Below are 27930 nucleotides of genomic sequence, written 5' to 3' on the forward strand. Positions count from 1 at the left end.
TCAAAAAGTGCTCTTTTTACTGATGCAGTAATACAGAAGACATCAAATAAACATCTAAAGCGAAATTTGTAATAAAAATTCAGGTGTTTAAGACTTTCGCACTGTACTGCATTTTGTATTTTTAAACCATTCTTCTTCAGAGAAAGAAGTAAAGTGTCTAGCTTTGTTAGTTTATGCTCAAGATGCTCATTAAAAGCACTTTATTAAACTGCGCTCCACTGTTTAGTTGAAAGCAGATTCAGATTATTGTGAGTGTGTGGTGTTTTTATAGTGTATATCTGTGAAGTGAAGCCCAGACAGTCCAGGATGTTAAATGGGTGTTTATATTTATTTGACTCATCTGAGAATACAATGATTTTTAATAAAAACATGTGCCTGAAGTCACAATAGTTCATCTAGATAATCCACGGCGCATCTCTCTCTCCCTCGTCTTCATGGCTTGATTATTATATCATACCTTAAAACATACCTTTTTAACTAAACAAACACCGTACAGAAACTTCGCGTACATCATTTCAAAGCTACTAAAATAGAAAAGCTACAGGCTTTGGGTTCTCATAAAACAGCTCCAAAACATAAATGCTGGATTAAGCTGAATTTGTTGTACCCTTGTAGGTAATATTTAGCAAAATAAATGTTTAAATAACAGTTCTGTTCTTCTTATGATTGCTATGCTGTGGGGTTTGGCTCAGGTCTTAAATACTTCAACACATGACAGGAGGGAGGCGAAGCTTACTCACACACCAACCCTGCGGATATCTCTAAAAAACAAGTTCCACACAGAGAAACCAACACAGTCCATCAACTGGTCTAAGAAATCATAGTGAGTCAAATTCAAAGCTATAATAATAATAATAAAGAGGGGAAAATACAAATACAGGAATATGATATAAAAAAAATCCAAGAACGTAATTTGAATGGTCCTACAGTCAAAGGATAAAAAAAATGTTGGCAACACAATTGGAAAGTCGATCCTCACAATCGGACTGCGTGTCTGAGGTCCCCGGCAGTGTCTTTGGTCCGTTTACGAAATGTCAATGAGGAAAACGGCAGGAAAAAAACCCAAAACTAAATGGCGATGTCACTATGACGATGGAGGACAAGTCCACGTTCAGCCTGCGATGTCGTGCTCATAAATTAACTGAAAGGGAAAGAAAATGACAAAAAAACAACAAAATGAATGACAAAATGAAAGTGAAATGAAACATGGAGTGGACTCTTGCATAAATAAGGTCACTGAATTGAATTGAAAGCCTTTATTGTCATTGTATACCTCTGTATACGACGAAATTAGGAATGATAATGTCATCATGTTGAGTAACACACGTACACAAACACACACACACATCAATCTGGTCAGTAGAGGTCCCTGATGTTTGCTTTCCACTGTTCTGTGTGTGTGTCTGTGTTTCTGTTATAAAAAAAAACAAAACAAGAAGGATTTAAGAAAAAAGCAGAACAACTCACTTCTTCTTGTCCTTGTCCTTCTTGAGCGGCTGTGAGAGAGACAGCGTCTCGGCCGCCACCTTCCTCCTGTTGAAGGCGTTCATCTCCTCCTCCAGGTCCCTCCTCTTCTCCTCCACCTTCCTCTTCTCCTCCTGGTGCATGCGCTTCAGCTGCTCAAACTTGTCGTGAAGCTGGAAGAGAATCCGATAACACACACAATCTCACGTCAGCATCGGCATTCCAGAGAGACGGAGCGAGACGGAGGTCAGACACGCCACGCCGCTGATGCGTGCGATAGGAGGGACGTAGACGCCGTGCTCTGGAGCTCCAGCACCTCTCATCTAATAAACACCATATTTAAGGCATGTTACCTGCTCAGGTCACTACAGCAGCGCACACTTTCACAAAACAGACATTTTCCTCCAAGTTCCTGTGGTTCTTTCTTCTAAATAAACATAATTTCTTGCTTATTTCAAAGTTATAACGCTAATAAAAAGATTAAGTACTTCTATATCTCCGTTGTTTAGATATGCACCGTTCTGTCGCAGTAAAATCACTATTTTTCAAAATATTATGACTTTATTCTCGAGTAGAATTAATAAGAGAAATCTGTCTCTCTGTTTCTCACACACTTTCACAAGAAAGTATAAAGTAAATGTAATGATTCTTATAAATATTATATTTACTTTATACTATTTCTGAATGACAGTTTGCACTTTCATGAAACTACAGAAGCAAGACATTTTTATATTTTAATAATAATTAGGGCTGGGTGATATGATGATATATATTGCTATTGTGATAAATTTTTAAAAAAATAATTTTGTAGCTGATGTGATCTTAAATCTTTTTTTTCCTTTCTTTTTCAGTTTTAAATATTTTTTTATTATTGTTTTTAATCTGCAATGTAAAAAATAAACTTATCACAAATTTGCTTATTAATAATTTCCAGCAGGATTGAACGAAAGTCATGAATTAAAGTGAGATTAATAGAGGAGCGTGTGTATTGTGTTTAGGATTAGAGAGAATGTAAGATTTCAGTCACGTTACTGTATAAATGTATCTGAATGCAGCGGCGTGGGACGGATGTGAGCACAGCGGCACAAATATTTCACTGATTAATCTTTAATCTTGGTAGTTAATTAGTAAATTCAAATGAATGAAGTCAATTTGAAAGGGGCTTTAAAAGATACTGAGTGCAGTTGAAAGAAAGAATGTGTGTTTTAGTTGGTTTCTAAACAATGACAGCTACGTACACGTGACATCAGGTCCAAAAGCGCAAGGAAGCAAAACACGGATCTACAGAACATCTAGCTTCTGCGTTAAAGCTTCACTTCCTTCATCTCACAGAGGTTTATAGAGTCTATACGTATGGATTCGGGACGCACTGAATAAAGATTTGCTTTTTACAGTGGAAGTTATTACCTGACTCAAACACACCTGTAAATAAAATAATCAATTTCAGTTGCAGCTTCTCCTCCTCGGTGCTGCTTAACCTGTTAGTCTGATTATTTAGCTTATGCAAAGCTGTGGACGTGCAGAAAGGAAAAATAATGTACATTTCAGGGATCAACACAGTAACCATTCATCCAGAAGGGAAGGAACTGATGTGATGTAAATCTTAACAACAACAAAAAAAAAAGATGCTATTGAAGGACAAGCACAAAGCAGAACATGCGGAATGGAGCTGCATCAGACATCATTTTATAATTTTCACACAGCACGAGTAGAGAGGACTTGCCTGAGGAAACATCTTTACAATATATCTTAGAAGAAGTTCATAGGATTAGTTAAGGTAGTAAGCTAATCAATTTTCTCTGTAAATGCTAGCTAGCAGTGTTGTTAGATTAGACTACGTATCTGATGGAGTTTAGTGCAGAAATAGTGTACTGAAAAGATCTTTATATACAATAAATACAAAATCAGACCAAAAAGACGTGTTAAAACCGGGCCTTGCTGGAACCACGCAGCGCTGGAGCCACGGAATCAGCAGTGAAGTCTTTCTCCAACACGTAAACGAAAGGTAAAAGCCATCACACTGCTCACCTCCCTCTCCTTTTCCTTCAGCTCAGCCTCGGTCTCTTTCACTTTATTAACAAACATCTGCCTCATCTCCTCTTCCTTACGCTGCAGATCCCCGAGGAACTCTTTCCTCTTAGCCTCGTAGGTCTCCTGTAGACTACAGGACACACACACACACACACACACACACACACACACACACACATACACACATATATATATATATATATATATATATATATATATATATATATATATATATATATATATATATATATATATATATATAAACTCATTTTCTGCACATATTTTCAAATGAAATACATCACTCCTGGTCGCACTGTCTCCTCCTGGCTAGTTACACAAGGCTTTTTTTTTTTTTTTTTTTTTTTTTTTTTTTTAACACAGAAATGACTGGATATGACAATTTCACATCTGCAAATTTCAAAGATTCAGTGCTCCATGCAGCCATCACAAATGAACTAATTCCTGTCTGTTGTTTGTCAGGAAAAAAAAAAAAGAAGATGGTATAATGAGATAAATGAGGCAGATGGATCTGGTTTTCAGTCAGTGGTCAAATCTGTTCCAGACGGTTTCTGTACAAAATATTTTGCTCACCAAAGACTTTGACTTTAGTGAGCAAGTCAGTGAACAGCACGACATCTGAGTGAGGAACAGCGTGACGTCTGACCGAGTGAGGAACAGCGTGACGTCTGACCGAGTGAGGAACAGCGTGACGTCTGACCGAGTGAGGAACAGCGTGACGTCTGACCGAGTGAGGAACAGCGTGACGTCTGAATGAGGAACAGCGTGACGTCTGAGTGAGGAACATTGTGACGTCTGAGTGAGGAACAGTGTGACGTCTGAGTGAGGAACATTGTGATGTCTGAGTGAGGAACAGTGTGACGTCTGAGTGAGGAACAGTGTGACGTCTGAGTGAGGAACAGCGTGACGTCTGACCGAGTGAGGAACAGCGTGACGTCTGAGTGAGGAACAGCGTGACGTCTGAGTGAGGAACAGCGTGACGTCTGAGTGAGGAACAGTGTGACGTCTGAGTGAGGAACAGCGTGACGTCTGACCGAGTGAGGAACAGCGTGACGTCTGACCGAGTGAGGAACAGCGTGACGTCTGACCGAGTGAGGAACAGCGTGACGTCTGAGTGAGGAACAGCGTGACGTCTGAGTGAGGAACATTGTGACGTCTGAGTGAGGAACAGTGTGACGTCTGAGTGAGGAACAGTGTGACGTCTGAGTGAGGAACAGCGTGACGTCTGACCGAGTGAGGAACAGCGTGACGTCTGACCGAGTGAGGAACAGCGTGACGTCTGACCGAGTGAGGAACAGCGTGACGTCTGACCGAGTGAGGAACAGCGTGACGTCTGAGTGAGGAACAGTGTGACGTCTGAGTGAGGAACAGTGTGATGTCTGAGTGAGGAACAGCGTGACGTCTGAGTGAGGAACAGAGCAACGTCTGAGTGAGGAACATTGTGATGTCTGAGTGAGGAACATTGTGATGTCTGAGTGAGGAACAGCGTGACGTCTGAGTGAGGAACAGCGTGACGTCTGAGTGAGGAACATTGTGACGTCTGAGTGAGGAACATTGTGACGTCTGACCGAGTGAGGAACAGCGTGACGTCTGAGTGATGAACAGCGTGACGTCTGAGTGAGGAACATTGTGATGTCTGAGTGAGGAACATTGTGATGTCTGAGTGAGGAACATTGTGATGTCTGAGTGAGGAACATTGTGATGTCTGAGTGAGGAACAGCGTGAAGTCTGAGTGAGGAACACTGTGATGTCTGAGTGAGGAACACTGTGATGTCTGAGTGAGGAACAGTGTGACGTCTGAGTGAGGAACATTGTGATGTCTGAGTGAGGAACAGTGTGACGTCTGAGTGAGGAACAGTGTGACGTCTGAGTGAGGAACATTGTGACGTCTGACCGAGTGAGGAACAGCGTGACGTCTGAGTGAGGAACAGCGTGACGTCTGAGTGAGGAACAGCGTGACGTCTGAGTGAGGAACATTGTGACGTCTGAGTGAGGAACAGTGTGACGTCTGAGTGAGGAACAGCGTGACGTCTGAGTGAGGAACAGCGTGACGTCTGACCGAGTGAGGAACAGCGTGACGTCTGACCGAGTGAGGAACAGCGTGACGTCTGAGTGAGGAACAGCGTGACGTCTGACCGAGTGAGGAACAGCGTGACGTCTGACCGAGTGAGGAACAGCGTGACGTCTGAGTGAGGAACAGTGTGACGTCTGAGTGAGGAACAGCGTGACGTCTGAGTGAGGAACAGCGTGACGTCTGAGTGAGGAACAGAGCAACGTCTGAGTGAGGAACATTGTGATGTCTGAGTGAGGAACATTGTGATGTCTGAGTGAGGAACAGCGTGACGTCTGAGTGAGGAACAGCGTGACGTCTGAGTCAGGAACATTGTGACGTCTGACCGAGTGAGGAACAGCGTGACGTCTGAGTGATGAACAGCGTGACGTCTGAGTGAGGAACATTGTGATGTCTGAGTGAGGAACATTGTGATGTCTGAGTGAGGAACAGCGTGACGTCTGAGTGAGGAACACTGTGACGTCTGAGTGAGGAACAGCGTGACGTCTGAGTGAGGAACAGCGTGAAGTCTGAGTGAGGAACACTGTGATGTCTGAGTGAGGAACAGCGTGACGTCTGAGTGAGGAACAGCGTGAAGTCTGAGTGAGGAACAGCGTGACGTCTGAGTGAGGAACACTGTGATGTCTGAGTGAGGAACAGCGTGACGTCTGAGTGAGGAACAGCGTGACGTCTGAGTGAGGAACACTGTGACGTCTGAGTGAGGAACACTGTGATGTCTGAGTGAGGAACAGCGCGACGTCTGAGTGAGGAACAGTGCGACGTCTGAGTGAAGAACAGAGCGACGTCTGAGTGAGGAACAGAGCGACGTCTGAGTGAGGAACATTGTGACGTCTGAGTGAGGAACAGTGTGATGTCTGAGTGAGGAACATTGTGACGTCTGAGTGAGGAACAGTGTGATGTCTGAGTGAGGAACAGCGCGACGTCTGAGTGAGGAACAGTGTGATGAACCTACCTGAACGGCTGGCTGTCAGGGTCGGTGTCTTTGAAGCCCATTTCCTCCAGTTTGCAGCGTCTGTAGAGTTCATAGTGGCGGGTGTGTGTCTGCTCCCGCAGGTCCTCCATGTTCACACGAATCAGCATCTCCCTCAGCTTCACGAAGTCACAGTGACTCTCATTCTCCACTACACACACACACACACACACACACACACACACACACACACACACACACACACACACACACACACACACAATCAGTGTAGTCCATAACATATAACAGTTTTGGATGATTCAGTCGTTTACTGAGATTTTCTAAAATGCTAAATTGCGAGCAGAGAAAAATCAACATCGCACAAACCTTCAAAACTTCTAATTAAATCTCATCCTAAAACTCCAGGAGACGGAGTATACAGCTTTTTTTTAGGGGGATGTAAAGACAGAAGAATGAAAACATCCCTTTAAATCATCAGCACTCTTTCCTGTTCTTCATTCCTGCAGCTGCACCGAGTCCATCACAAATTTACGGGAAGAAAAAAAAACTAAAACAGGAAAATTAGAGCAGCTGAAACGAGCGTCTCAGGCGTATACACCATGTACTCCACTACTGGGGAATAATTCTGACTGAACGAATAATGCAGAACATGTTTTGTAGCAGGAACGCTCATACTTAGATGCTCCAGAAGAACTCAGTTAGCTGGATTTATTTTGTTGTTGTTCATGTGGAGATTCACAGAATGGATTTATAGATAATAATCGATCCCAGAGAAGCTACAAGACGAGACACAAGATGGCCTCCTGGAGCACACATTAATGGTAGAGACAAATTTGTTGGCACGATATCTTTACACAATCAGCGCACAGATTTGTACAGAATTCAGACAATTCAGCCTTATGGTGTTATTTTATGGAAGAATTTGAGCTTGGGGCTTTCACAGAGCGAGTCTATCAAACAAACAGTGACACATGACTGCAAATGTGGGCTGAAAAGAAAACAGCAGAACTGAATCCCGAACATTTACTGGTAGCATTTTATTTTTACTTCACTTACAGTTTCAGAGAGAGAAATTATCATCAGGAGTTCCCGATCCAACGTGGGAATTCATGCAGATCTGTTTAATAAAATGTTCCTAAATAACGAGAAGTCACTCCTCTCTAGCAGATCTAAAAATCTTTAGCAGTTATAGTAATTCCATCAGTAATGATGTTTTCTGTCACTTTGGGAACAGTGGACTGAAGAGCCAAATGAAAATGGAAGTCAAACCCAAGAGCAGAGAAATAACAAATTCCCAGTGGAAATACACAGCGCTTCACATTCCAAGAAAAAATACCAAAAAAAAAAAAAAAACACAGAGAGGGAGCGGAAAAGTCGAGGGATCCAGCTGGACAAACTGCAGGCATGGGAAAAACACTTCCTAAAAACTTCAATGGGCAAAAATCAGCTCGCAGATCAAAAGCAATTAACCCTGTTTCCTGCCCAGAAACAAATATTTAACACTCGCATCGCCGCCACTTCCTGTGCACAGTTCCTCTGATTATTGAATTGTTAGCAGTGCTTTACGTTAATCATAATTTTTTTATTTATTTAATAATAAAAACTAACCGGAAGCTGCTGATTTCACGTTAAAATTTTGCACCTAAAAAAATTGTTTTTTAATTAATTAAAATTCTTTTAAAAAATGCATCACTACTGTATTGGTGGGAAATCGTTCATAAATTTTTATACTGTGATTCACATTGTGTATCGTAGAAAAAATCGTAAAGAAAAACCCAACTGAGGCTGATATGAATAAAATATCAATCTATTAAATCAAAAGAGAAAGACAAGCTGCTTAATTATCCAATAAAGAAAAGATTAAACACCACGTCAACTTTTAAATCTGTTCATTTTCAGAATCAGAATCTTTTTGTACGTGTTCACACTATGACGCTCTACAGCAAAAGAATCAATCAGTGCTTTTATTAAAAAATAGTTCGTTTAAAAAGATTTAAAAATAAAAGTTAAGCTGTAACGCTGGGTGAGTTTAAGACAAAAACCTGAAAACTGTTAATATTCTGAACTAGCCTTAATTACACACGTCTTTTTATAATCTTCACAGTGACACTAAACATCGCTTTTCGCATGTGGATAAGTTTAATTTGGATTACACATAACATGCACGTTAAAGGAGATTTTAAATGTTTACAGAGTGTAAGGTGAGATTATATTATTTATATTATAGTGATCTCCAAACAGGAGGAATTCACTCAGATTTGGTAAAAATCTTTGCATGTAAATGTAGCTAGTGTTCATTTCCACAGCATTATATAAGGAGAATAAATAACCTTATCTGAAATCTAAGTGCAGCTCCAGTCACGTCCCTGGAGATCGTACAGATCAGCAACCGAAAGAGTTTTGGGAAATCCTGAACGGGAAGAAAATCTAAACCCACGGCATATAAATAGAAAGGTCAGGGAAGAAATATCAGCTTTCTCCTCCATCACAGTGTCAGGAGCTGACGGTTAACAGACATTAAAGCAGATATACAGCACTCTTCATTTTACACTAAAGATCACCCTAGACATGGAGATGGAGGGATGGAGAGATGGAGAGTTGGAGGGATGAAGAGATGGAGGGATGGAGGGATGAAGAGATGGAGGGATGGAGAGATGGAGGGATGGAGAGATGGAGGGATGAAGAGATGGAGAGACGGAGGGATGGAGGGATGAAGAGATGGAGGGATGGAGAGACAGAGGGATGGAGAGATGGAGAGATGGAGCAATGGATGCATCTCCAAGTCTCCCAGGCTGAATGTTATTTAAGGGAAAATATTATTAGCTCATAAAAAACAGTCTGTTATGCAACACACACTTGTTTTCTCTCACACACGTCCACGTTAACAGAAACTCCATTTTATTAGCTACATCCTGTTCTCATCTTGCCGTCTCTCCGACGTGACACAGTTAATGACGTGACCTTTCCTCAGCCGGCACTTTTAGCAACCGCGTGAGCAACGCATTAATTACCTCCCACTCTGCACACTTTATCAGCTCTGTGGACAAGAAGATTGTTTTACCAAAGAGCTGTTAATTACCCAAAAATAACCCAAAGCTTTCCTCAGGGAGAGAGAAGCGACGCAGTGGTGCAGTGCTGTGCGTGTTTGGAAAGATTATGTTTTAAAAAAATAATAATAATTTAATAAAAACATTACCTTGGACGACGCCCCAGGGGTACTGCCTGGCTCTGACCGTCTTATTCCCGACCTTGACCTCCTCAACACTGCCCACTACAGCGAAGGGTAGATGAGCCTGAAAAAACAACACACACATGTACGCTGAGGAAGAGCAGAGTTCAGTGTAAACCTGTCTAAAGGCTTCAGCAGAACTTTTCAAACATTTCTGATCGAGCAGCAGCGTAATTCTCCCTTCACATTCTCCATTTAGAGCCGACTCAGTGTAACATACGTGAGCATGACATGCGTATAAACTTCCAGACAAATCCGAATCACAGAAGCTCACGAACGTCATGTTTTAGACGATCTTTTTTCCTTTCTGAATAATATTTTAACAAAATGAACTTCCTATAGATGCTAGCTTTAAAAAGAAGTGTGTGAGAGACTGTTTTTTAATTCCATTCCTACAATTATTGTATTTGGTTTGTACCTTTTTAAACTAATTTTATAACAAATTTAGTTCCCAACATACAGGCCTAAACAAACTCGTATCCTGATTTAACCCAGCGCGACCCGGAGCAGGAACTTACTGATAAACGAATGAATGCTGTAGATGCATCTTTGACATTCAGGTTAATGAACGTGTTCTTTCTTCTTCTCGTGAGATTTATCGGACCGCTCGCTCACGCCCACGTGCTTCATATCTAACTGCTTTAAAAATGCCTCCCGCTCACGTGACCTTTTTTTGAGACGTCCCGCTGGAGCTCAGTCCCCAGGCAAACCCAAACACAACCTTTACAGCAATCTTTCTTTAAAACAAAAAAACGAAAAATGAATAGTGCATCTCTTCTCCATATTTGTACTTGTATCTGTTTAGAACACATGATCTGTTCATTCTGAATAACGTATTCTTGCTGGCTTTATTACTCTTTTCTTTGTTAAATTAATTTCACATGATTACTCAGAACAAAGAACAGCAGCCACCCAGAGCAAAGTTCATACGCTAATTAACGGATAATAACTCTTCATTAACGCTTCATTATGCGCTCCATCCCATCCCTTTAACTACCAGAAACTCGGGTGTGTGTGTTTGTACGTCTATTAATTCATCATTTTTCACGCCCAGACGGTTTTCTGTACAGAAAATAAAACCTACATTCATGGAGGAGTTGATCTCGGCCACCGCTTCATCATCCGTGGGGAACTGGTAGATCTGAACGCCGTTGCTCACCAGCTCGCTCATGATTTTAATCTTGAACTTGTGAAGTTCGCTCTTGGAAATTGTGTCAGCTTTCGCAATAATGGGAATGATGTTCACCTGTAGACAGGACATGACCATCACGTCATATTAGAATCAGATAAATAGCCTTTAATATTTTCATGTTATGTACCAAAGATTAACGAATGGATCTGTGAAAACTGTGAAAATGTTTCAACTCCGATAAATTAACATAAAGCAAATAATTAAAAAAAAAAAAAAAGAACCAAAAAACAAGATTCCCAACACCAGTCTTCTGGTCTGACACGTTTACTCAAACAAACGTAAGCCTGAGTACTAGCTGGTGTGCTGAACTGGGTGTGTTAGAGTTGATACAACACTAAACCACAACACACTGGTTAGATCAACTTTTCACCTCCACATGCAAACACTGTGTGTGTGTGTGTGTGTGTGTGTGTGTGTGTGTGTGTGTGTGTGTGTGTGTGTGTGTGTGTGTGTGTGCGTGTGTCTTAAATGTTTGTCAGAAGAGCTCTGAATAAACTTTGCGGTATTTCAGTAACCTGTTAGCAAACAGTAGATGCACTGCTCCCATTTTGAATTTTCCAAAACGTATGTTGTGCTGCTGAACAACGTGAAACACCTGATGCATGATGGCATGGTGCTCTAGGACAAGTGTCCTGTGTTCATGTATAAGATCTGTGCTCCATTTCAGGCAAAATAACGTTTTGTAAACATACTGTATACACACACACACACACACACACACACACACACACACACACACGATCATTCATCAGCCAATCACATGACAGCAGGACAATCTATAATCTATCATGCAGATACAGCAAAATGACCTACAAATCCACCGTCCAGCTGAGTATTCGTGATTGTCTCTGCCTGGTAAGCAGTTCCTGACCGCACAGCTGGAAGTATTATTACTCCTCCCTACTCTCTTTACACCTGAAATGGTGGAAATGCTCACTTTCCTGTGTGCAGGTATAAGTCTAATAACCACTACAGTAGTGTCAAAGGCACAATTCGTTTGTCTCTACAAGTTACAGAAATAGTTACTGCTAATTACAGTCACTTAAAGTAGAGTTCCACAGCAGAGACACAGCTTCAGTCGAGATGAAAAAGAAACGCCTACTCGCCGTTGTGTTGGAAATGAGAGAGTTCTCATCCTTCATCCTCGCACATTAACAGCTAACATACAGAATTTAAACATGCTCTATTACAGAAAGTAGCCAGAATAACAGTCTCTACATTTTCTCTAATGAAAGCAAATAAAGAAAGTGCAAAACATAACTCATTGCGACATTTATTCACAAGGCATTTCCTGTTTAACATTTTTTCCTCCTAAGCGTGGAGGACTTGTGAGATATGAGAATCTCCAGAGGACGTTCTGGCTGGTAGCCACTTGCTGAATATCACAGTACCATCTGTTCAGCACGTCAAAACACACGCGGTAAAGCCAGAATCCCGGTACTACACCCTGCCATTTCTCACTCTCCATCATCCTGCATGTTGTTATCACACCCCCTCAGCCCCACACCGAGAAAATGAAAAATTGATCTGAACCAGTACAGACTGGGGGAAGCGTCCTGTCCCAGATTGTCCAGCGTCAGCTGATCGAAACTTCGTCCAATATCAAGTACATTTTACACTGTGAGATGTGACGATGCCACAATGTACACATACACATCCCGCAGAAATCAACAAGTCGTTTATTTTATCATTAAACAGATGACTGTTGGGATTAGAAAATCCGAACTATATATAATTTTGATTCGATACGGTACATTTTCAACACAGCAAAAATAATCATTGCTGGTATACGTGCTTTAGGTTTCCAGTTTCCTGTTGATTAAAACGTTCAAGTACAATAAACTTAATAATAACAGTGTGTGAGCGTTTGTGATCCACTCAGCCGAGTAGATCCTCCTATCTGCCGCTTTGAACTTCCCAACCTGGATTCCCGTGTGCCGGGAAGAGAAACCTGGCTTCTGGAAGAGCCATTTGTTCAACAGCTAAAGTTAAAGTTAAAGGCAGGAATAAACAGAAATGAATCTCAGAGCAGATAAAACTGTCCGGAGATCACGAGTTCGAATCCCGATGATGCCGCAGCTATCCGTGGCCAGGAGAGAAACTGTCCGAGCTCTCTGTGGTAGGAGGAGCAGAGTCTCTCTCCTGTCAATTCACTTCAGTGCTGTTGGTTGCTATTTAACATCAAAGGTGGAAAAAGATCTGACATGATTTATCGTGCTTTAAATTTTTTTTACATTAGAAAAAACCTGGAGTTTTTAACAGGGGTGTGTAGACTTTTAACATCCGCTGTACATTAGCATGGTCCTGCTAAACCATGTACGAGTTAAACCTCAGTAATCTGCTGACAAGCTGCTGTGCATACCTTACTGTCCAGCTTCTTCATTGTGACTAAATCCAGAGACTTGAGCGAGTGGCCTGTGGGAGCGATGAAGTAGAGGCAGATGTGGATTCTCGTGTCGTGGTAGTTGAAAAGCGAGCGCTTGATTTTCAGCTCTTCCTGCAGGTAGTTTTCAAACTGTGTGTCGATGTAATCAACAATGGGCTTGTAACTGGAAAGACAAAAAATTTTTTTTTAAATGCTAAAAAAAAAAAACATATCACTGAAATGACGTTATTAAGCAAAGATCATTTAAATCTGCTACTCTTTCATTTTCTTTCTACTTTACTTGGGGAAAAATTTTTTTTAATCCAACTCTCCTTCATTCCTTTAAGACTGCTTCACGTTTTCCTTGTGGCTAACACATGTCCCTCGTATCTGAGAAAGCTATCTAACTTCACATAACCCTTCCAGCAGTGTGTTTACAATGCTCGACCTTTCCCTTTGTTTCTCCAGGGCGCATTCCCAGCATGCATCTCTTGTGAACTTTTAAAGCCTCTGCTGCAGAATGTAGAACGCAATTTCAAGTGGCATTCCCAACTAGAGCGTCTAGGGAGTAAACACACACACACACACACACACACACACACACACACACACACACACACACACACACACACACACACACACACACACTTTCTCTCGCTCTTTGACCCCTTCACTCAAAGGGTCGCGGAAATAAGCCGTCCCTCAGCATTTCCTCTTCATCCCTCCTCATCTGTCTTTCCTTGTAAAAAACACTCAAACTCCAATCGGAGGATTTTCTCCAGCTGTCTCTCTGCGTCTCATTCCTTATGCATGTTTAAGGGTTTTATTTATTCCCATCTTCAAGCAGAAGGGAAATGTTTGCTAGACAGCACATGCTGTGCTGAGGTCATTAGTGAAAAGTGTGAAATGTTTCAGAAGCATCACGCTCATCGCTGGGATTTTGGGAGCGATGTGGCTCACTTTCTCTTCTACATTCATGCCACTCTGATATTTAAGCCTAGTCAATGAAACAAGATATTTGTGAATGTTTCTGAGTGTTTGTGAAATCGTACCTCTCTTCTTTGTTGATCTGGTCTCCGAAGCCGACCGTGTCTACGATGGTGAGCTTGAGGTGGACGTTGCTCTCCTGCAGGTCGTATGTTCTCGGCCGCAGGTACACGCCGTTCTGGTAGTGACTGGCTTCTTCGTTCTCGAACATCGTGTTGAAAAGTGTGTTCATCAGCGTGGACTTGCCGATGCCCGTCTCCCCTAAATGACAAAGTACCCAAAAAACAAAGTAAAGGAGTTTAACAGGTGATTTTTCACCTAAAGTAAAAATGCTAAAACTGCAGGTCAACAAGTAAATGTGAAAAGCCAAAAAAAAAAACAATGATTAGTGATTCACCACGCTGACTGCTGTGTCTAAAATCAGGATCTCTAACACGTTACTGCTACTGTTTCTCCCAGACGATAGATTCTGTATAACAGGTGAAGTTTTTGTATGAAGCTGTAGAAAGAGGTGCGTACCCACACAGAGGATGTTGAAGCAGAAACCTTGAGACACGGATTTGCTGACCAGCTGATCAGGCAGACTGTCAAAGCCGACATGTCCGCCCAGACTGAGGTTCCGCTTCTGTTCATCCTGCAACAAAGTCACACAAATGATTACGTTTACGCTCGGAAGACTCGATCACTCTACGCTCAGGACTCGGCCTGGATCCTGAAAATCACTACACAAACACACCGAGCGAGGCATTTCAGTGCTGATCGGGAGCTAAAGACACATTTAGTGTCTATTTTTGATACTTTGGACAAAAATTACATTATAAAGGATCATTAAAAATCTAAAAAATAAATAGGAAAAAAAATGAAAAGAAACAAGAGAAAAGAGACAAATGACGTCCGAGTCTGAACTGTTCCTTGATAACAGTCTGCCACACGCCATAAATGTAAATATATTATTTTAAAGAATTTAAAGCGAAAAACCTTTGACCATTTCATTTGGAAATAAAAGAAAAACAACGTACACAATCAGAAAAGATTCACACACTGATGAATAATTTTTCTGCTGATGATCATTACACTCGAGTCTGAACTCAAATCATTAGTCATCTCTATCTCTCTCTCTCGCTCTCTCTTTCTCTCTCTCGCTCTCTCTCTCTCACTTTATCTCTCTCTCTCTCGCTCTCTCTCTCTTTATCTCTCTCTCTATCTCTCTCTCGCTCTCTCTTTCTCTCTCTCTCTCTTTATCTCCCTCTCTATCTCTCTCTCTCTCTCTCGCTCTCTCTCTCTCTCTCTTTATCTCCCTCTCTATCTCTCTCTCTCGCTCTCTCTTTATCTCCCTCTCTATCTCTCTCTCTCTCTCTCTCTCTCTTTCTCTCTCTCTCTCTTTATCTCCCTCTCTATCTCTCTCTCTCTCTCTCTCGCTCTCTCTCTCTCTCTCTCTCTTTCTCTCTCTCTCTCTCTCACTTTATCTCTTTATCTCTCTCTCTACATTCACCCCCTCCCTTTATTTTTTATTTTCCCAGGGTGCATATTTACCAGCTGATGTCATCAGGCTCAGTGGAGCGACGGTGTTCAGGCAAGCTGAAGTCTGATACGCAAAAAACACGGCTCGCTCTGTGCTGCTTTAATCACAGAGCTAACAAATAAAAAAACAAAAAAAGTGAAAAAGCAGCTCCACAAATCAAACGCAGATATTCACAAGCACTATTAAACAGCAGACTTCATTAACAACTGTTGTGTGCGTGCATGCATGTATGTGGTTGGAGTGTGTGTTCTGGCGCGCATGTGTGTGTGTGTGTGATGTATGTGGTTAGAGTGTGTACCCGTTGGGCTGTGGGTGCGTGTGTGTGTGTGTGTGTGTGTGTGTGTGTGTGTGTGTGTGTGTGTGTGTGTGTGCGCGTTGGGGTACGTGTGTGTGCGCGCGCGTGTGTGTGTGTGTTCACCGACACCTGCTATGTTCAGGTTTCACACTCGGTATACTATGAACAGGATTTGTAACTTGATATTTAAAAGCAGAATCAGAGATGTGCTGAAATATCAGCTTGTTATTGAGCTCAGTGTTACACAGCGCTGATCAGATCAGTAGCTCGGGACGAGACGAGCAGATTTCACGTCCAGGTTAATTGATTTTTATTCGCAGTGACCTGGTGGAGACGCGGGTTCATCAAAACATTCTCCTGATTTACTTTCACAAACCAGAAGTGTCTATTTGCTGAGTTTAAACTCCTGATGCTCTAACTACAGACGGAACGATACCACGTTTTCTTTTCCGATACCGAAACCCTGAGTATCAGCTGATAGCAATACTCATTCCATTTTTTTTTTAGTTTTACAATTTTTTTTTTAACTAAAAACACAACAAACAGAACCACAGCTTTCACACAAAAATCACTCACACTGCAAAGATATTAAATATTATAAATTAATATAAAATCAGCTGTAATTAATTTATTTAAAAAAAAAAAAAAAACATGATATTCACAAAAGTAATTTTATGATATTACAGATCTTTTATGTGTGATGGGCCTCATTTATCGAGCTGGATATGAGATTTATTCATAAATCCTTTCTACACGTGTTTACACAAGAAATTTGTTATTCATGAAAATCCTTTAAATTCAGAAAACGTTCGTAACCTACTCGTGCTCCTGAGCGTGTGTAAATTTATTAACTAATGTAAACCTCGACCTGATCGACGTCAGATCCTATAATCTGCAGGGATTCCTGCACTTTTCTCTCTGGAATATTCTGTGGAGTTTAAACTGTTTGTGTTTATGACGTTTGCAGCGTTTAGCAGACGCCCTTATCCAGAGCGACTGATAGAAGAGCTTTAGAGTCTCGATCAGAAACACGTCCTCATGCTAGTTCACTCGCTCAGGGACTCAGAGCTCCATCCACAACATTTACTCAAAACCAGCCGCTTAATATTATTGGTGTTAATTAAAGAATATAAAAAATTAAGAAAGTGAGCCGACACACACCCATAAATGAAGACAAATAAAACTAATCATTCAGTTATGATAAATAAATGGTGGTGTTTAAACGGAGGACGGACCGGTCTGTCTGCACAGAGCCGTAAGCCGTAAACAAACGCCTCAGCTGATGGAGGATTTAGTGCTCTCTTACTATTATTATTATTATTATTATTATTAGTATTATTAAATATTATTGATGGAATAGAAGGGAGTCAAAATAACTTCCACTTCTGGTTTTCAGTCTTTACCCTGATCGCTCATTTTACCTTTTATGGTATTTTGTGGGCGTCACTATCATACAGGAGCATATGATTATGATCATATACTTTATTCATTTGGATTCCTGCACTTTAATAGCTAACTAGCTCACCATACACTTTTTTATTCTCGCAGTTAGGATTCCAGGTAACGAAAACTGGAGCTGTTACTTCCCTGTGGACCAGCTGATAAATTTATCATTTGTCCACCCACGGATTCATGGATAAAGATATCTCCCCATGTGCACACACACAATCGCGCGCACACACACAATCGCGCACACACACACAATCGCGCACACACACACAATCGCGCACACACACACAATCGCGCACACACACACAATCGCACACAAATACTAAACAAACAGAAAGAAATTTGTCTCAAATACTAAACCATAAACATAATTTCAATAAAAAAGTCCTGTGTGTTCACGCTTCAGGAAACAATGATGTCACTGTGAAGTCCATATTTACTGAATTTAACATTACATCCATTTTTAAAATACTAACTTATATATTTAAAAGCATTAAACACTCTAGCCACACCTGGGCTACATCAAATACCAACTGGCTCCGCCCCTTCTTTAAACGGGACGTCCATCATTCTGACAGACCAATCAGACCGGACCATTAACACAAACCCCGGGGGGGAACGACGACGTCTGCGACTTGGACAGAGCGTGATCTCAGCAGATGGATACACAAAGACCTCCGATGGAGTACTGCAGCACACACACACACACACACACACACACACACACACACCTGACTGTGTGCCCATGTGATTCATGTTCTGAGGCTAATAGAGCAGGAGGTGCAGATGGTCCTGATTTGATCCTACTGTGGCATCAGAGCATCACAAAATGCAGTCTGACCTAAAAATATATCGGTGTGCTTCAACACACACACACACACACACACACACACACACACACACACACACACACACACACAGAGAGAGAGAGAGAGAGAGAGGGAGAACGCCCCACATCTCCTCATGCTTGTCACACACTTCTATGATTAGAAAAACTGAATAAGAAAAGAACGAATGCTCTGTTTTTACACTTCCACTGTTTTAATCTCTGGAACCAAACAGAAGCATCCGTTACATATGCATTAAAAACTAACAGATTATTATTATTATATTAATGAATGTGATTAATGACACTGATGTGTATCTGTAGTGGTGACTGCAGAACAATAACGAGACGAGACGAGTAATAATCACTACACTATTAATCTTTAAACTATTAATCTTTAAACTATTAATCTTTAAACTATTAATCTTTACAGTAATAATCAGTAACAGATTTTAAAGGTTTCAGGGACTTTTGTAAAATGTTCATATGATTGGATTTGATATTAAATTCAGTGAATTTGTTAAAAGTGACAGACTCATCACACACACACTGAAAACGATCCGCAAGAACATACTGACTTTCAGTCGTGCTGGAGTTACACACGAGAGAGTGACAGAGAGAACGAATGAAATTAGGAAAGAAATAAATTACTAAAGAAAGAAGTCACACAAGAAAGAAAGAAGTCGAAAGAAATCACAAAACAAACAAACTCCAAAACAAAAATAGCAAAAGAAAGAAATTCTAAGAGAAAGAAATTCTAAGAGAAAGAAATTCTAAGAGAAAGGAAACACAAGAAGCGGCTACACTGAGCCAAAGCACAGAGCTGTAGCGCTGCAGAAACGTGATGATTTAAACTATATAACTTATATATAATTACTCAGTCATCTGTTGTGCGGGTGATTTTTGTGCTTCTTGCACACACACTTAGTAAAGCTTTTACTTTTCCCAGTTGTTGTATTTCTGATGAAAGAATGTAAGAGTTTCAGGTGTATGTTTTGACGCTCCTCACACGATGTTTGGTTAATTAGTGAGAAAAGCAACAAAACCAAACGAAACAAAGGAAACAAAAGTGTCGCATTTCGTGCTGATTCAGACGTGACAATCGGACTAACAGGTGTGAAAACGCCCTGATTAGATTTCCTCTCCTGTGTTTTAACAGAGCTCTATCTTTATTATATCTGATGTGAAATGAAAGTAACAGCTACCAGAACCAGGTTCTGTGTAATTTCCTCTGACTGCTGCTTCAACTGAAACGCAGAAAAGTTTTCAGCTGGCTCCCAGATCGCTCGAGCAAGGATAAGATAAAAGATAGTTAAACTGTAGACGTTGGCTCCCCTGTAAGCGTCTTCAAACTGTTAAAGCTGCTGTGCTGGACGATCGGCTCCTCGCGGAGGACAGACGGTTCTGATGGACGGTGAACAGCACAACTGTCCGAGCACAGATCAATACAACACGTGTAGACATTTTGCTGATATCTAAAGCTGGCCTTGCTGTTTGACCTAAACAGCATTAACCATGTACTTGCCATGTCCTTGTTCATATATATCTATATACACCATACCGTCAGACACCGCACCGTCAGACACCGCACCGTCAGACACCGCACCGTCAGAGACCGCACCGTCAGAGACCGCACCGTCAGAGACCGCACCGTCAGACACCATACCGTCAGAGACCGCACCGTCAGAGACCGCACCGTCATACACCGCACCGTCAGACACCATACCGTCAGACACCACATGATCTCTGGTCACTGATCGCACTCTCTGGAAACCTCTCAAGGCTTCAACAAACAGCACAAAGTCTCGGCCATCTGTCAGGAGTAAACAGGGCTTGTTTGTGGGCGTCTCTTTTACAAACATAACTTTAAAAAAGGACATTTAAACCCTGGACCTAACAGAACACAAGGAAACAAAAAAAATCAAGGCCCGGGTGTGAGCACTAACGTCCTGTTTCTGGACATCAGGACTCAGACTCGGCTCGTCCACAACACGTCTCCATTCAGAAAAGCATTACGAGAGACAGAGTTAGGATTTACTGATAATCTGCTTATCCTCTCCACACAAACACTCTCACCCTCGCTCTGATCATCTGCAAGGAGCGCAAAACCCACAGGTTTTTTAAAAATATCATGATAATTGAATGCTTCCTCTGAGACACCACATCTTTTCAAACTGCTACGCAGGCTAATGAGGCTACACTCGGCCGTGATTGGCCAGTGTTGATGTGATTGGCTAGCGTGGATGTGATTGGCTAGCGTGGATGTGATTGACAGGGGACGATGACGCTCTCTGAGACTCACAATCACGCTTCACTAAAGCTTCATTCAGACTCAACTGATGACTGGATCAAACTTTAACTACAGTAGAACTCCACCCTGAACAACTTTTATAATAAACATGTGATCTACAACGGCATTTAAGATTTATTCTCTAATGATCCTCTGACTGCGTCTCCACCGCCATCCTGCGCAGGATAACGGCTTACTGAAAGTGAACGAGAGATAAACAGTTTGAAAAAGTGGTTTGCGATCTGTCCATCACTGCTTTTACTCTCCAGTGACCAGAACGATTTCCTTTAGAAAGGTTTTATGCTGTACAAAATTTAAGGTACAAAGACTAAACCATCTTACATACAGTTAGATAACACTTGGAAGTGAATTTCATGATAATACTGTGTGGGCTAAATATCAGGATATATTTCATGGGGATAAAATTCTCATAAAGTGCCTCCTTAGCTGTGAATTGATTCTGTATGTTTATGTATTTCCTTCTAAAACAGGAAGTCACATCATGTTGAAGTGTTTGACTGATTTACACAACAGCCAATAGCGTTTGAGATAAGCCACACCCCCGCCCAATCGAAACAAACCTGACAGCGAGCTAGCTAAATACGGAGAACAGTGAAGAGATTAGCGAGAGACTTTTACTGACTCTTACTGATGCAGAACCCCGACGCTGTATAAAGACCAAATTCTCACAACGTGGTACAGCATTGAAGAGCTTCAGGTTTGTAAAACATCTCAGAAAATCGCCACCTCGTACAAACCCCTCCCCTTTCGCAAACTCCTCCCCTTTCACAAACCCCTCCGCCTTCACAAACCCCTCCGCCTTCACAAACTCCTCCCTCTTCTTAAACTCCAACCATTATTCATCTCAGACTGAGAGACGGTTGGAAAAGGGAAGTGTGTGTGTGTGTGTGTGTGTGTGTGTCAAGATGCTCAGACAAAAAAACCCACAGATGAACCATGTTTACTTCTAAAAGAGCTCCAGGGGGCGGGGCTTACACAGTTCTAGAAAGCATTTGATTGAACGATCATGAAGTTGTGCACAAATACAAATCATCCAGAACAAAATGTGCCTTTTTTTCTGGAAGAGATGAACTATAAAACAGCACATCTATCTAATAAATCTTCTTTTTGTATTTTTAGTATTTTTATATAGAATCACATCAGTGTGTGTGACAATAAGGTACAGCTCTGAAACACGGAGTTTGATTTCAGGAGTATTCAGAACACTGAGAACCAACCGTGCTTCTCTTGAAAGGTACTCACACACACCATTCATCCTGCCTGACCCCGAGTACCTGAGTACCCCGAGTACCTGAGTACCTGAGTACCTGAGTACCCCGAGTACCTGAGTACCTGAGTACCTGAGTACCCCAGGGCTGAGACCAGGACCATGAGCTGTGCATTCAGGAGCTTCTGCCCTGCAGCCTGTCAGGAACACTGAAGAACAGAGCTTATGGTGATGACAAGATCCAAAATCTTTCCATTTCTGAGCAGGAAGCTGCTCCCTCTCTCCCAGCAGCTGGATGACTCTCAGCAGGAAATGCCTTTTCCCTAAAATGCCTTTTCTGGTTTAAGAACTAAACCTGTTATAATGAATTAGAATAAAGCAAACCGGAAGTTGTGTGATCAGCAACACAATGCTGGAAAGCTTCACAAGTCTGAACACATGATATCAAAGCTGTTTAGGGTTTTATCTTCACACTCTCAGGGAGTGAGCTGGCTAACTGCAGCGTGTTTAAAGGAAAAATACAAAAAAAAAAACCAAAAATATATCAAACTGCGCCATGCAAACTCGGAGCAGAGACAGAGCTACAGGAAATGCGGAGGAGTACTCACGGAAAACACGTCCACATCCGCGGCAGCCATGATCAGGAATGTGTAGAGAAGGTGTTATATCGGAGATGGGCGTAAAGGAAGTCTCTCTCTCAGTCTTTCTCTCTCTCTCTCTGACACTGTCACTACCCGAGCTCCACCGCGCATGCGCACTGCCTCCACTAACGCCAAGCAAGCATGCGTGAAATGTTGCGCATGCGCACCAGGAGCCAGAAACTCAACCCCAGTAATATGACGACTTCCTGTCTTCCTGCGAACTTCCTTTATATTTATGTTTACTTTTTTTTTTTCGAGGCAAAGCTTTGGCTTTATTTTATAACAACAAGCAGTGACTTCCATCTAGTAAACAATTTATATATATATTTTTATATTTATTATATATTTATTTATTTGTGTGTGTGTGTGTGTGTGTGTGTGTGTGTATATATTATATATATACATTTTATATATATATATATATATATATATATATATATATATATATATGAACATTGACATGACAGTATTGGGATGCAATACAATACAAAACATAACATGGAAAAGGACAAAAATGGGAGAAGAGGAGAAAAATATATAAATATCATCTGGGATTTAAATAAAACTTAGAAAAAACCTTAGTAAAGTAATAATTTTACAGTTTCTTATTTTGTAGAAAGTGTAAACTCTTTAATACAGATTATATAATTGCACATGTATAAATGATGTATATGAAAAGATCTTCTGGCAAATTCTGACTATTATTATAATCAGATTTATTATAAACCACTCAGCAGAGTTAAACAAAGAGTCATCAAAGAGGCATTTCTTTACTAATACTTCTTTTCATGTGTAGAAAAAGATCAATCTAAAACTAATAAATAAATACACAGTAAAATAAATAAGTGTTCAGTACATTCTGTAGCACTGACGTCCTTTAAACCTGTGCTTAATGTACCATTACTACTGTAACATCTATACAACATTTTACATTTTACTGAGTATTTCACAAATCTAAGATTCTGCTTTTCACTCTGATAATATAATATTGCTGATTATATAATTTATAATATGCTAATTAAGTAGAAACATTTTCACTGGAGGACACAGACTTTTGGACCCTACTGTATATTATATATAAAACAGAATAAAACAGAACAGTGTCAGCAAATATAACATAATAATAATAATAATAATAATAATAGTAATAATAATAATAATAATAATACTGATAATAAAACAGGAGGAAACAGATGCCGAGCGATAAACAGCAGCCTGTGTCCAATGTGTTTTTTGATATTAGATTAGATTATTTATTAGAGTGAAATTAGATTAGATTATTTATTAGAGTGTCCTAAAGCAAGGGGACAGTGGGACAATTCCTTGGACCCTGAGTAGCAACAGTTATGAAGTTGAAATTTTAGTTACTATAGTCTTAGCCAAAAAAACTATGATAACTACGATGACCCTGGTTTCATGGGCAAAGAATCTGCAACGAATAAAAATTATTCAGGAGAATTACGTTTGTCTGTGGAGAGAGCTACATTAACACTATTTATAGCCTTGGATTTAAGTTACACCTGCTATAGTATGGAATTAAGACACACACAGCAAGCTGTTTTATTCGACCGTGGCACTGTGAGTGTTATTATTCATCTTCAGTGGAGCGTATCCCGGGAACGCTGGGAGTGAGACAGGAATACATCCTGGATGGAACATCAGTCCATCTCACACACACACACACACACACACACACATATACACAAACACACAAACACACAAACACACACATTCACATGTACAGGCAATTTAGTGTAGCCAGTCCAATCACCTGCATGTTGGGAAGTAGGAGGAAACCGGAGAACCCAGAAGAAACCCACACACGTACAGGTGGAGAACATGTGAGAGTAATCCATGTTCAGGACCAAACCAGGAACCCTGGAGCTGTGAGGTGGCAAACACAATAAAGTCAGTAAAGTCTATCTATCTATCTATCTATCTATCTATCTATTGGCACACTGTGCCACCATGACAGTTATTATTATTATTATTATTATTATTATTATTATTATTATTTAGCAGTAGTATTAGACTAGTAATAGTATTAATTATTCTTTTTGTTATTAATAAGGTACTACAAAGGCTAATAACTATTATTTCCTGCTGTTATTGGAACAGTAAAGATAAAAACCTTACAGTTAGTTTTATTTTCAGTCGCTTTTAATTTTATTGTATAGAACTAAAAGATTTCTTTGCACCACCAGCCCCAGCGTGTGTGTGTGTGTGTGTGTGTGTGTGTGTGTGCAGCTGGAGTTAGGAAGTGCACAGACAGCAGCTCGCGCAGGTACAGTGGAGCAGGTGGAGTGATTTCCTCACGTGACGTGTGTGTGGACATTTTAACCCGGAAGTCAGGTGAGCTTCAGGTAGCTGTCGAAACAAAGAGGCGAAGGAAACACCTCGAAACCGCGGGCAGGAATCCGAACTGATCTGAAGATGGATATCAGCCAGGAGCGGATTGTGTCGGTGCTGGTTGAAGAAGGTGGGAAGATTAAAAACTCGGACTTGTTGAATAAGTTTAAAGGCCCATTAAACTGCAGCGATCCAGCCGAGAAGAAGCAGAACAGAGATCTGTTCAAGATGATCATCAACAACCTCGCCGTGGTGAAGGAAATCGAGGAGGTGAAATACATCGTGCTGAGGAAGAAGTTCCAGCATTTAGTGCAGCTCAGGTCAGGGGATGGGGGTGAAGAGCAGGAGGTGGGAGGAGGTGCTGAGCTGGAGCATGAGGAGCTGAAGCCTGCAGCAGAGCACAAGCAGCACAGAGAGGTGTGTGAGCACGAACATGCCGATGAAGCACCTCCTGATGAGAACAGATCACAGCAGAAAACTCCCTCGGACAGTGAAGCTGAGTCCTCAGACAGCACTCCAGCTCCCTCCTTCATTGAGCTGGCTTTACAAAGACAGAAGTCTACAGACGTCAAGGTGAAGAAGTCACTGCACTTCGTAATGCCTCTCAAATCCGGTACCGACGACGCACAGAAGCACAGACCTGCCTGCGCCAACAACCCTGAGACGAGCTCACACAAACCTTTCTTCCTGCCGTTACGCATGCCTCCCGTGGTGATCACGCCTGTGGCACAGGAAGAGACGAATAAAATGAAAATTCCACCAGAAGACAACAATCCAGTCAAGGTTCACTTGGCTCCAGTGAACTCCGTGCCAGGGCCTCCCTGCTCACCTAGATATAAGAGACGCTCGTCTGTGGACAGCGTGGGAATCGGCAGCTCTCCACAATCACGGAGACACTGCAAAAGTGCTAAACCTGCAGACGAGCCCAAGTACAGTGACACCGTCCCGCTAGAAAGCTCTGAACACGAGTGGATGGTGGTGTCTGCGTCAGGACGCTGGAGTTTAGTGTACGGCCTGCTGCTGAACGACGCCCAGCTGGCGGAGAAAAAGGATTTCATTTCGGGCTTCACGGCCCTCCACTGGGCAGCTAAGTGCGGAAACTGCGACATGCTGTGTAAGATCATTGACCTGTCCAGGAAGACCGGCAAGGGCGTGGACGTCAACACCAAGTCGTACGCCGGCTACACCCCGCTACACGTCGCCGCCATCCATGGTCAAGAGTACGCCATAGGCATCCTGGTGAATGAATATGGTGCCAACTATAATCTCCGGGATAACTCTGGGAAAAAGCCGCACCACTACCTGGACAAAGGTGCCTCACACTCGATCCGAGAGCTGCTTGGAGGGTTGAAGGTGGTGCCTGCTGAGCCGCAGAAGAACCCCGAGGACACTGACGCTCACAAACACACTCACACCATCAGCCGACTCTTCCAGCCACAAACAATAGGCTACAAGAAGAAGCCCAAATCCAGAAGCAGTTTCTTGTCCATGGTGGAGGATGCGAAGGATGAAAAGAGCGAGCATTCGAACCCCGTGCACAGGGTTTTTTCTGATGTATTTTCCTAAAGGTGCTCTATATGTGCACAAACATACTCTGTGACCTATAACGTTGTCGAAAGAGCTGAAATTAGTGCCGTTTTAACCTGTAATTAACGTACTCTTGCACATATTTTAATAATACCTTTTTAAATTCAGAATGTTTTTGGTCTAAGGTTCAGTATTAGTGTAGATTTTGACTCATTTATGTTCCTGTTCTCACTTGTCTTGTATAAACACTGTGAGAAATTTATCAACTAGCCGATTATTGTTTACTTATAATATATAATTTAGTAAATGAATGAATTTGTTAAAACTCATGTACTGGCATTATGGGTGATTTAGGTTAAAGATAAATATATTAATTCTTACTTGTGAATTTAAATAATGCTTTTTGAAGTTTGATTAGTAGACCTGGTGAATTAAACCTGTATGGACTTGTCATAGTGGCAAACAATTTACTTCTATAACAAGTGCCACAAATGTTCATGAATAATCATCTGATTCAAAACAAATGGCACCTCTGAAGATTTCTTATTAATGTACATAAATACTGCATGTGCCACATTTTCAGTGATACATTATGGACACTATGTGCAATAATGTGACTAAAACATACACACTGTAATATATGAGATTTACTCTCAGTATCACATTGTGAGTGTGTAAAAAATAACTTCAACCACTGTATGAATATTCATAATAATAATAATAAAAAAATCATGTAACCACTGTTTGTAGGGAAGTCTTATGCCTATGTAAAAATCTATATTTGTATAAAATTATTGTAACTGGAGACGAAGGACTGTTTAAGTGTTGCTCTCTGAGATGAGACGAAATCAAGTATTTGCACAATAATGTATAAGCAGTTAATGTTTCAGCTGAAATTCGCCTAGCTCCGCGGAGCTCAGCATGAATTTGCATGTACGTAGCTGTGGTGGCCAAGATCAGCCACATGTTCCTTCATCGAGCTGGTCATGTGACTCATTTTACACTTAACTGAGCAAATGTGGTTAAGGCTAAACAAAGCGTGGACCTGCTGTGGTTGCTGCTGCTGTTTCTACTGCTGAGATCAGAACAGTATGAGGGTTTTGCTATAATTGCCAAGTTTAAAATTGTGAAAGAAGATGCCAGCCCTTCTATCTGTGTGTGTGTGTGTGTGTGTGTGTGTGTGTGTGTCAGTCTGTTCGAGTTCTCTATGCTGCTATGGGTAGAGAATGTGTTGGTGCTTCTCCACTGCTTTCATGATGTAATTTTCCTTACAGCTAAAACCCAGGCCAAATATGCAATCAGCCAGTCACATGGCAGCAGCACAGTGTACAAAATCATGCAGATCCAGGTCAAGAGCTTCAGTTAATGTTCACATCAAACATCAGACTGGGGAAACAGTGTGATCTCTGTGACTTTAACCGTGTTGTCGTTCATGCCAGATGGGCTGGTTTAAGCATTTCAGAAACTGCTGATCTCCTGGGTAGGGTTATGATACACGACATGGGATTTTCACAC

General features: G+C 41.3%; 2 protein-coding genes across 2 annotated transcripts; one reads left to right on the top strand and one right to left on the bottom strand.

Annotated features, from left to right (window-relative positions):
- Positions 1 to 309: 309 nt before the first annotated feature.
- On the bottom strand, positions 310 to 22696 carry septin8a (septin 8a). Its single transcript, XM_034311200.2, has 10 exons — positions 22507 to 22696; positions 14808 to 14922; positions 14354 to 14549; positions 13299 to 13485; positions 10829 to 10990; positions 9712 to 9808; positions 6537 to 6705; positions 3493 to 3625; positions 1468 to 1637; positions 310 to 1141 (listed from the first exon to the last, which is right to left on the bottom strand). The coding sequence occupies exons 1-10, from the start codon at positions 22534 to 22536 to the stop codon at positions 1138 to 1140; spliced, it is 1263 nt and encodes a 420-aa protein (XP_034167091.2). The 5' UTR covers positions 22537 to 22696; the 3' UTR covers positions 310 to 1137.
- A 2156-nt stretch (positions 22697 to 24852) lies between these two features.
- On the top strand, positions 24853 to 27611 carry LOC113541643 (ankyrin repeat domain-containing protein SOWAHA-like). Its single transcript, XM_026938748.3, has one exon. The coding sequence runs from the start codon at positions 24973 to 24975 to the stop codon at positions 26452 to 26454; it is 1482 nt and encodes a 493-aa protein (XP_026794549.3). The 5' UTR covers positions 24853 to 24972; the 3' UTR covers positions 26455 to 27611.
- Positions 27612 to 27930: the final 319 nt, after the last annotated feature.

Source organism: Pangasianodon hypophthalmus, chromosome 15 (assembly GCF_027358585.1).
Source record: "Pangasianodon hypophthalmus isolate fPanHyp1 chromosome 15, fPanHyp1.pri, whole genome shotgun sequence".
NCBI lineage: Eukaryota > Metazoa > Chordata > Actinopteri > Siluriformes > Pangasiidae > Pangasianodon > Pangasianodon hypophthalmus.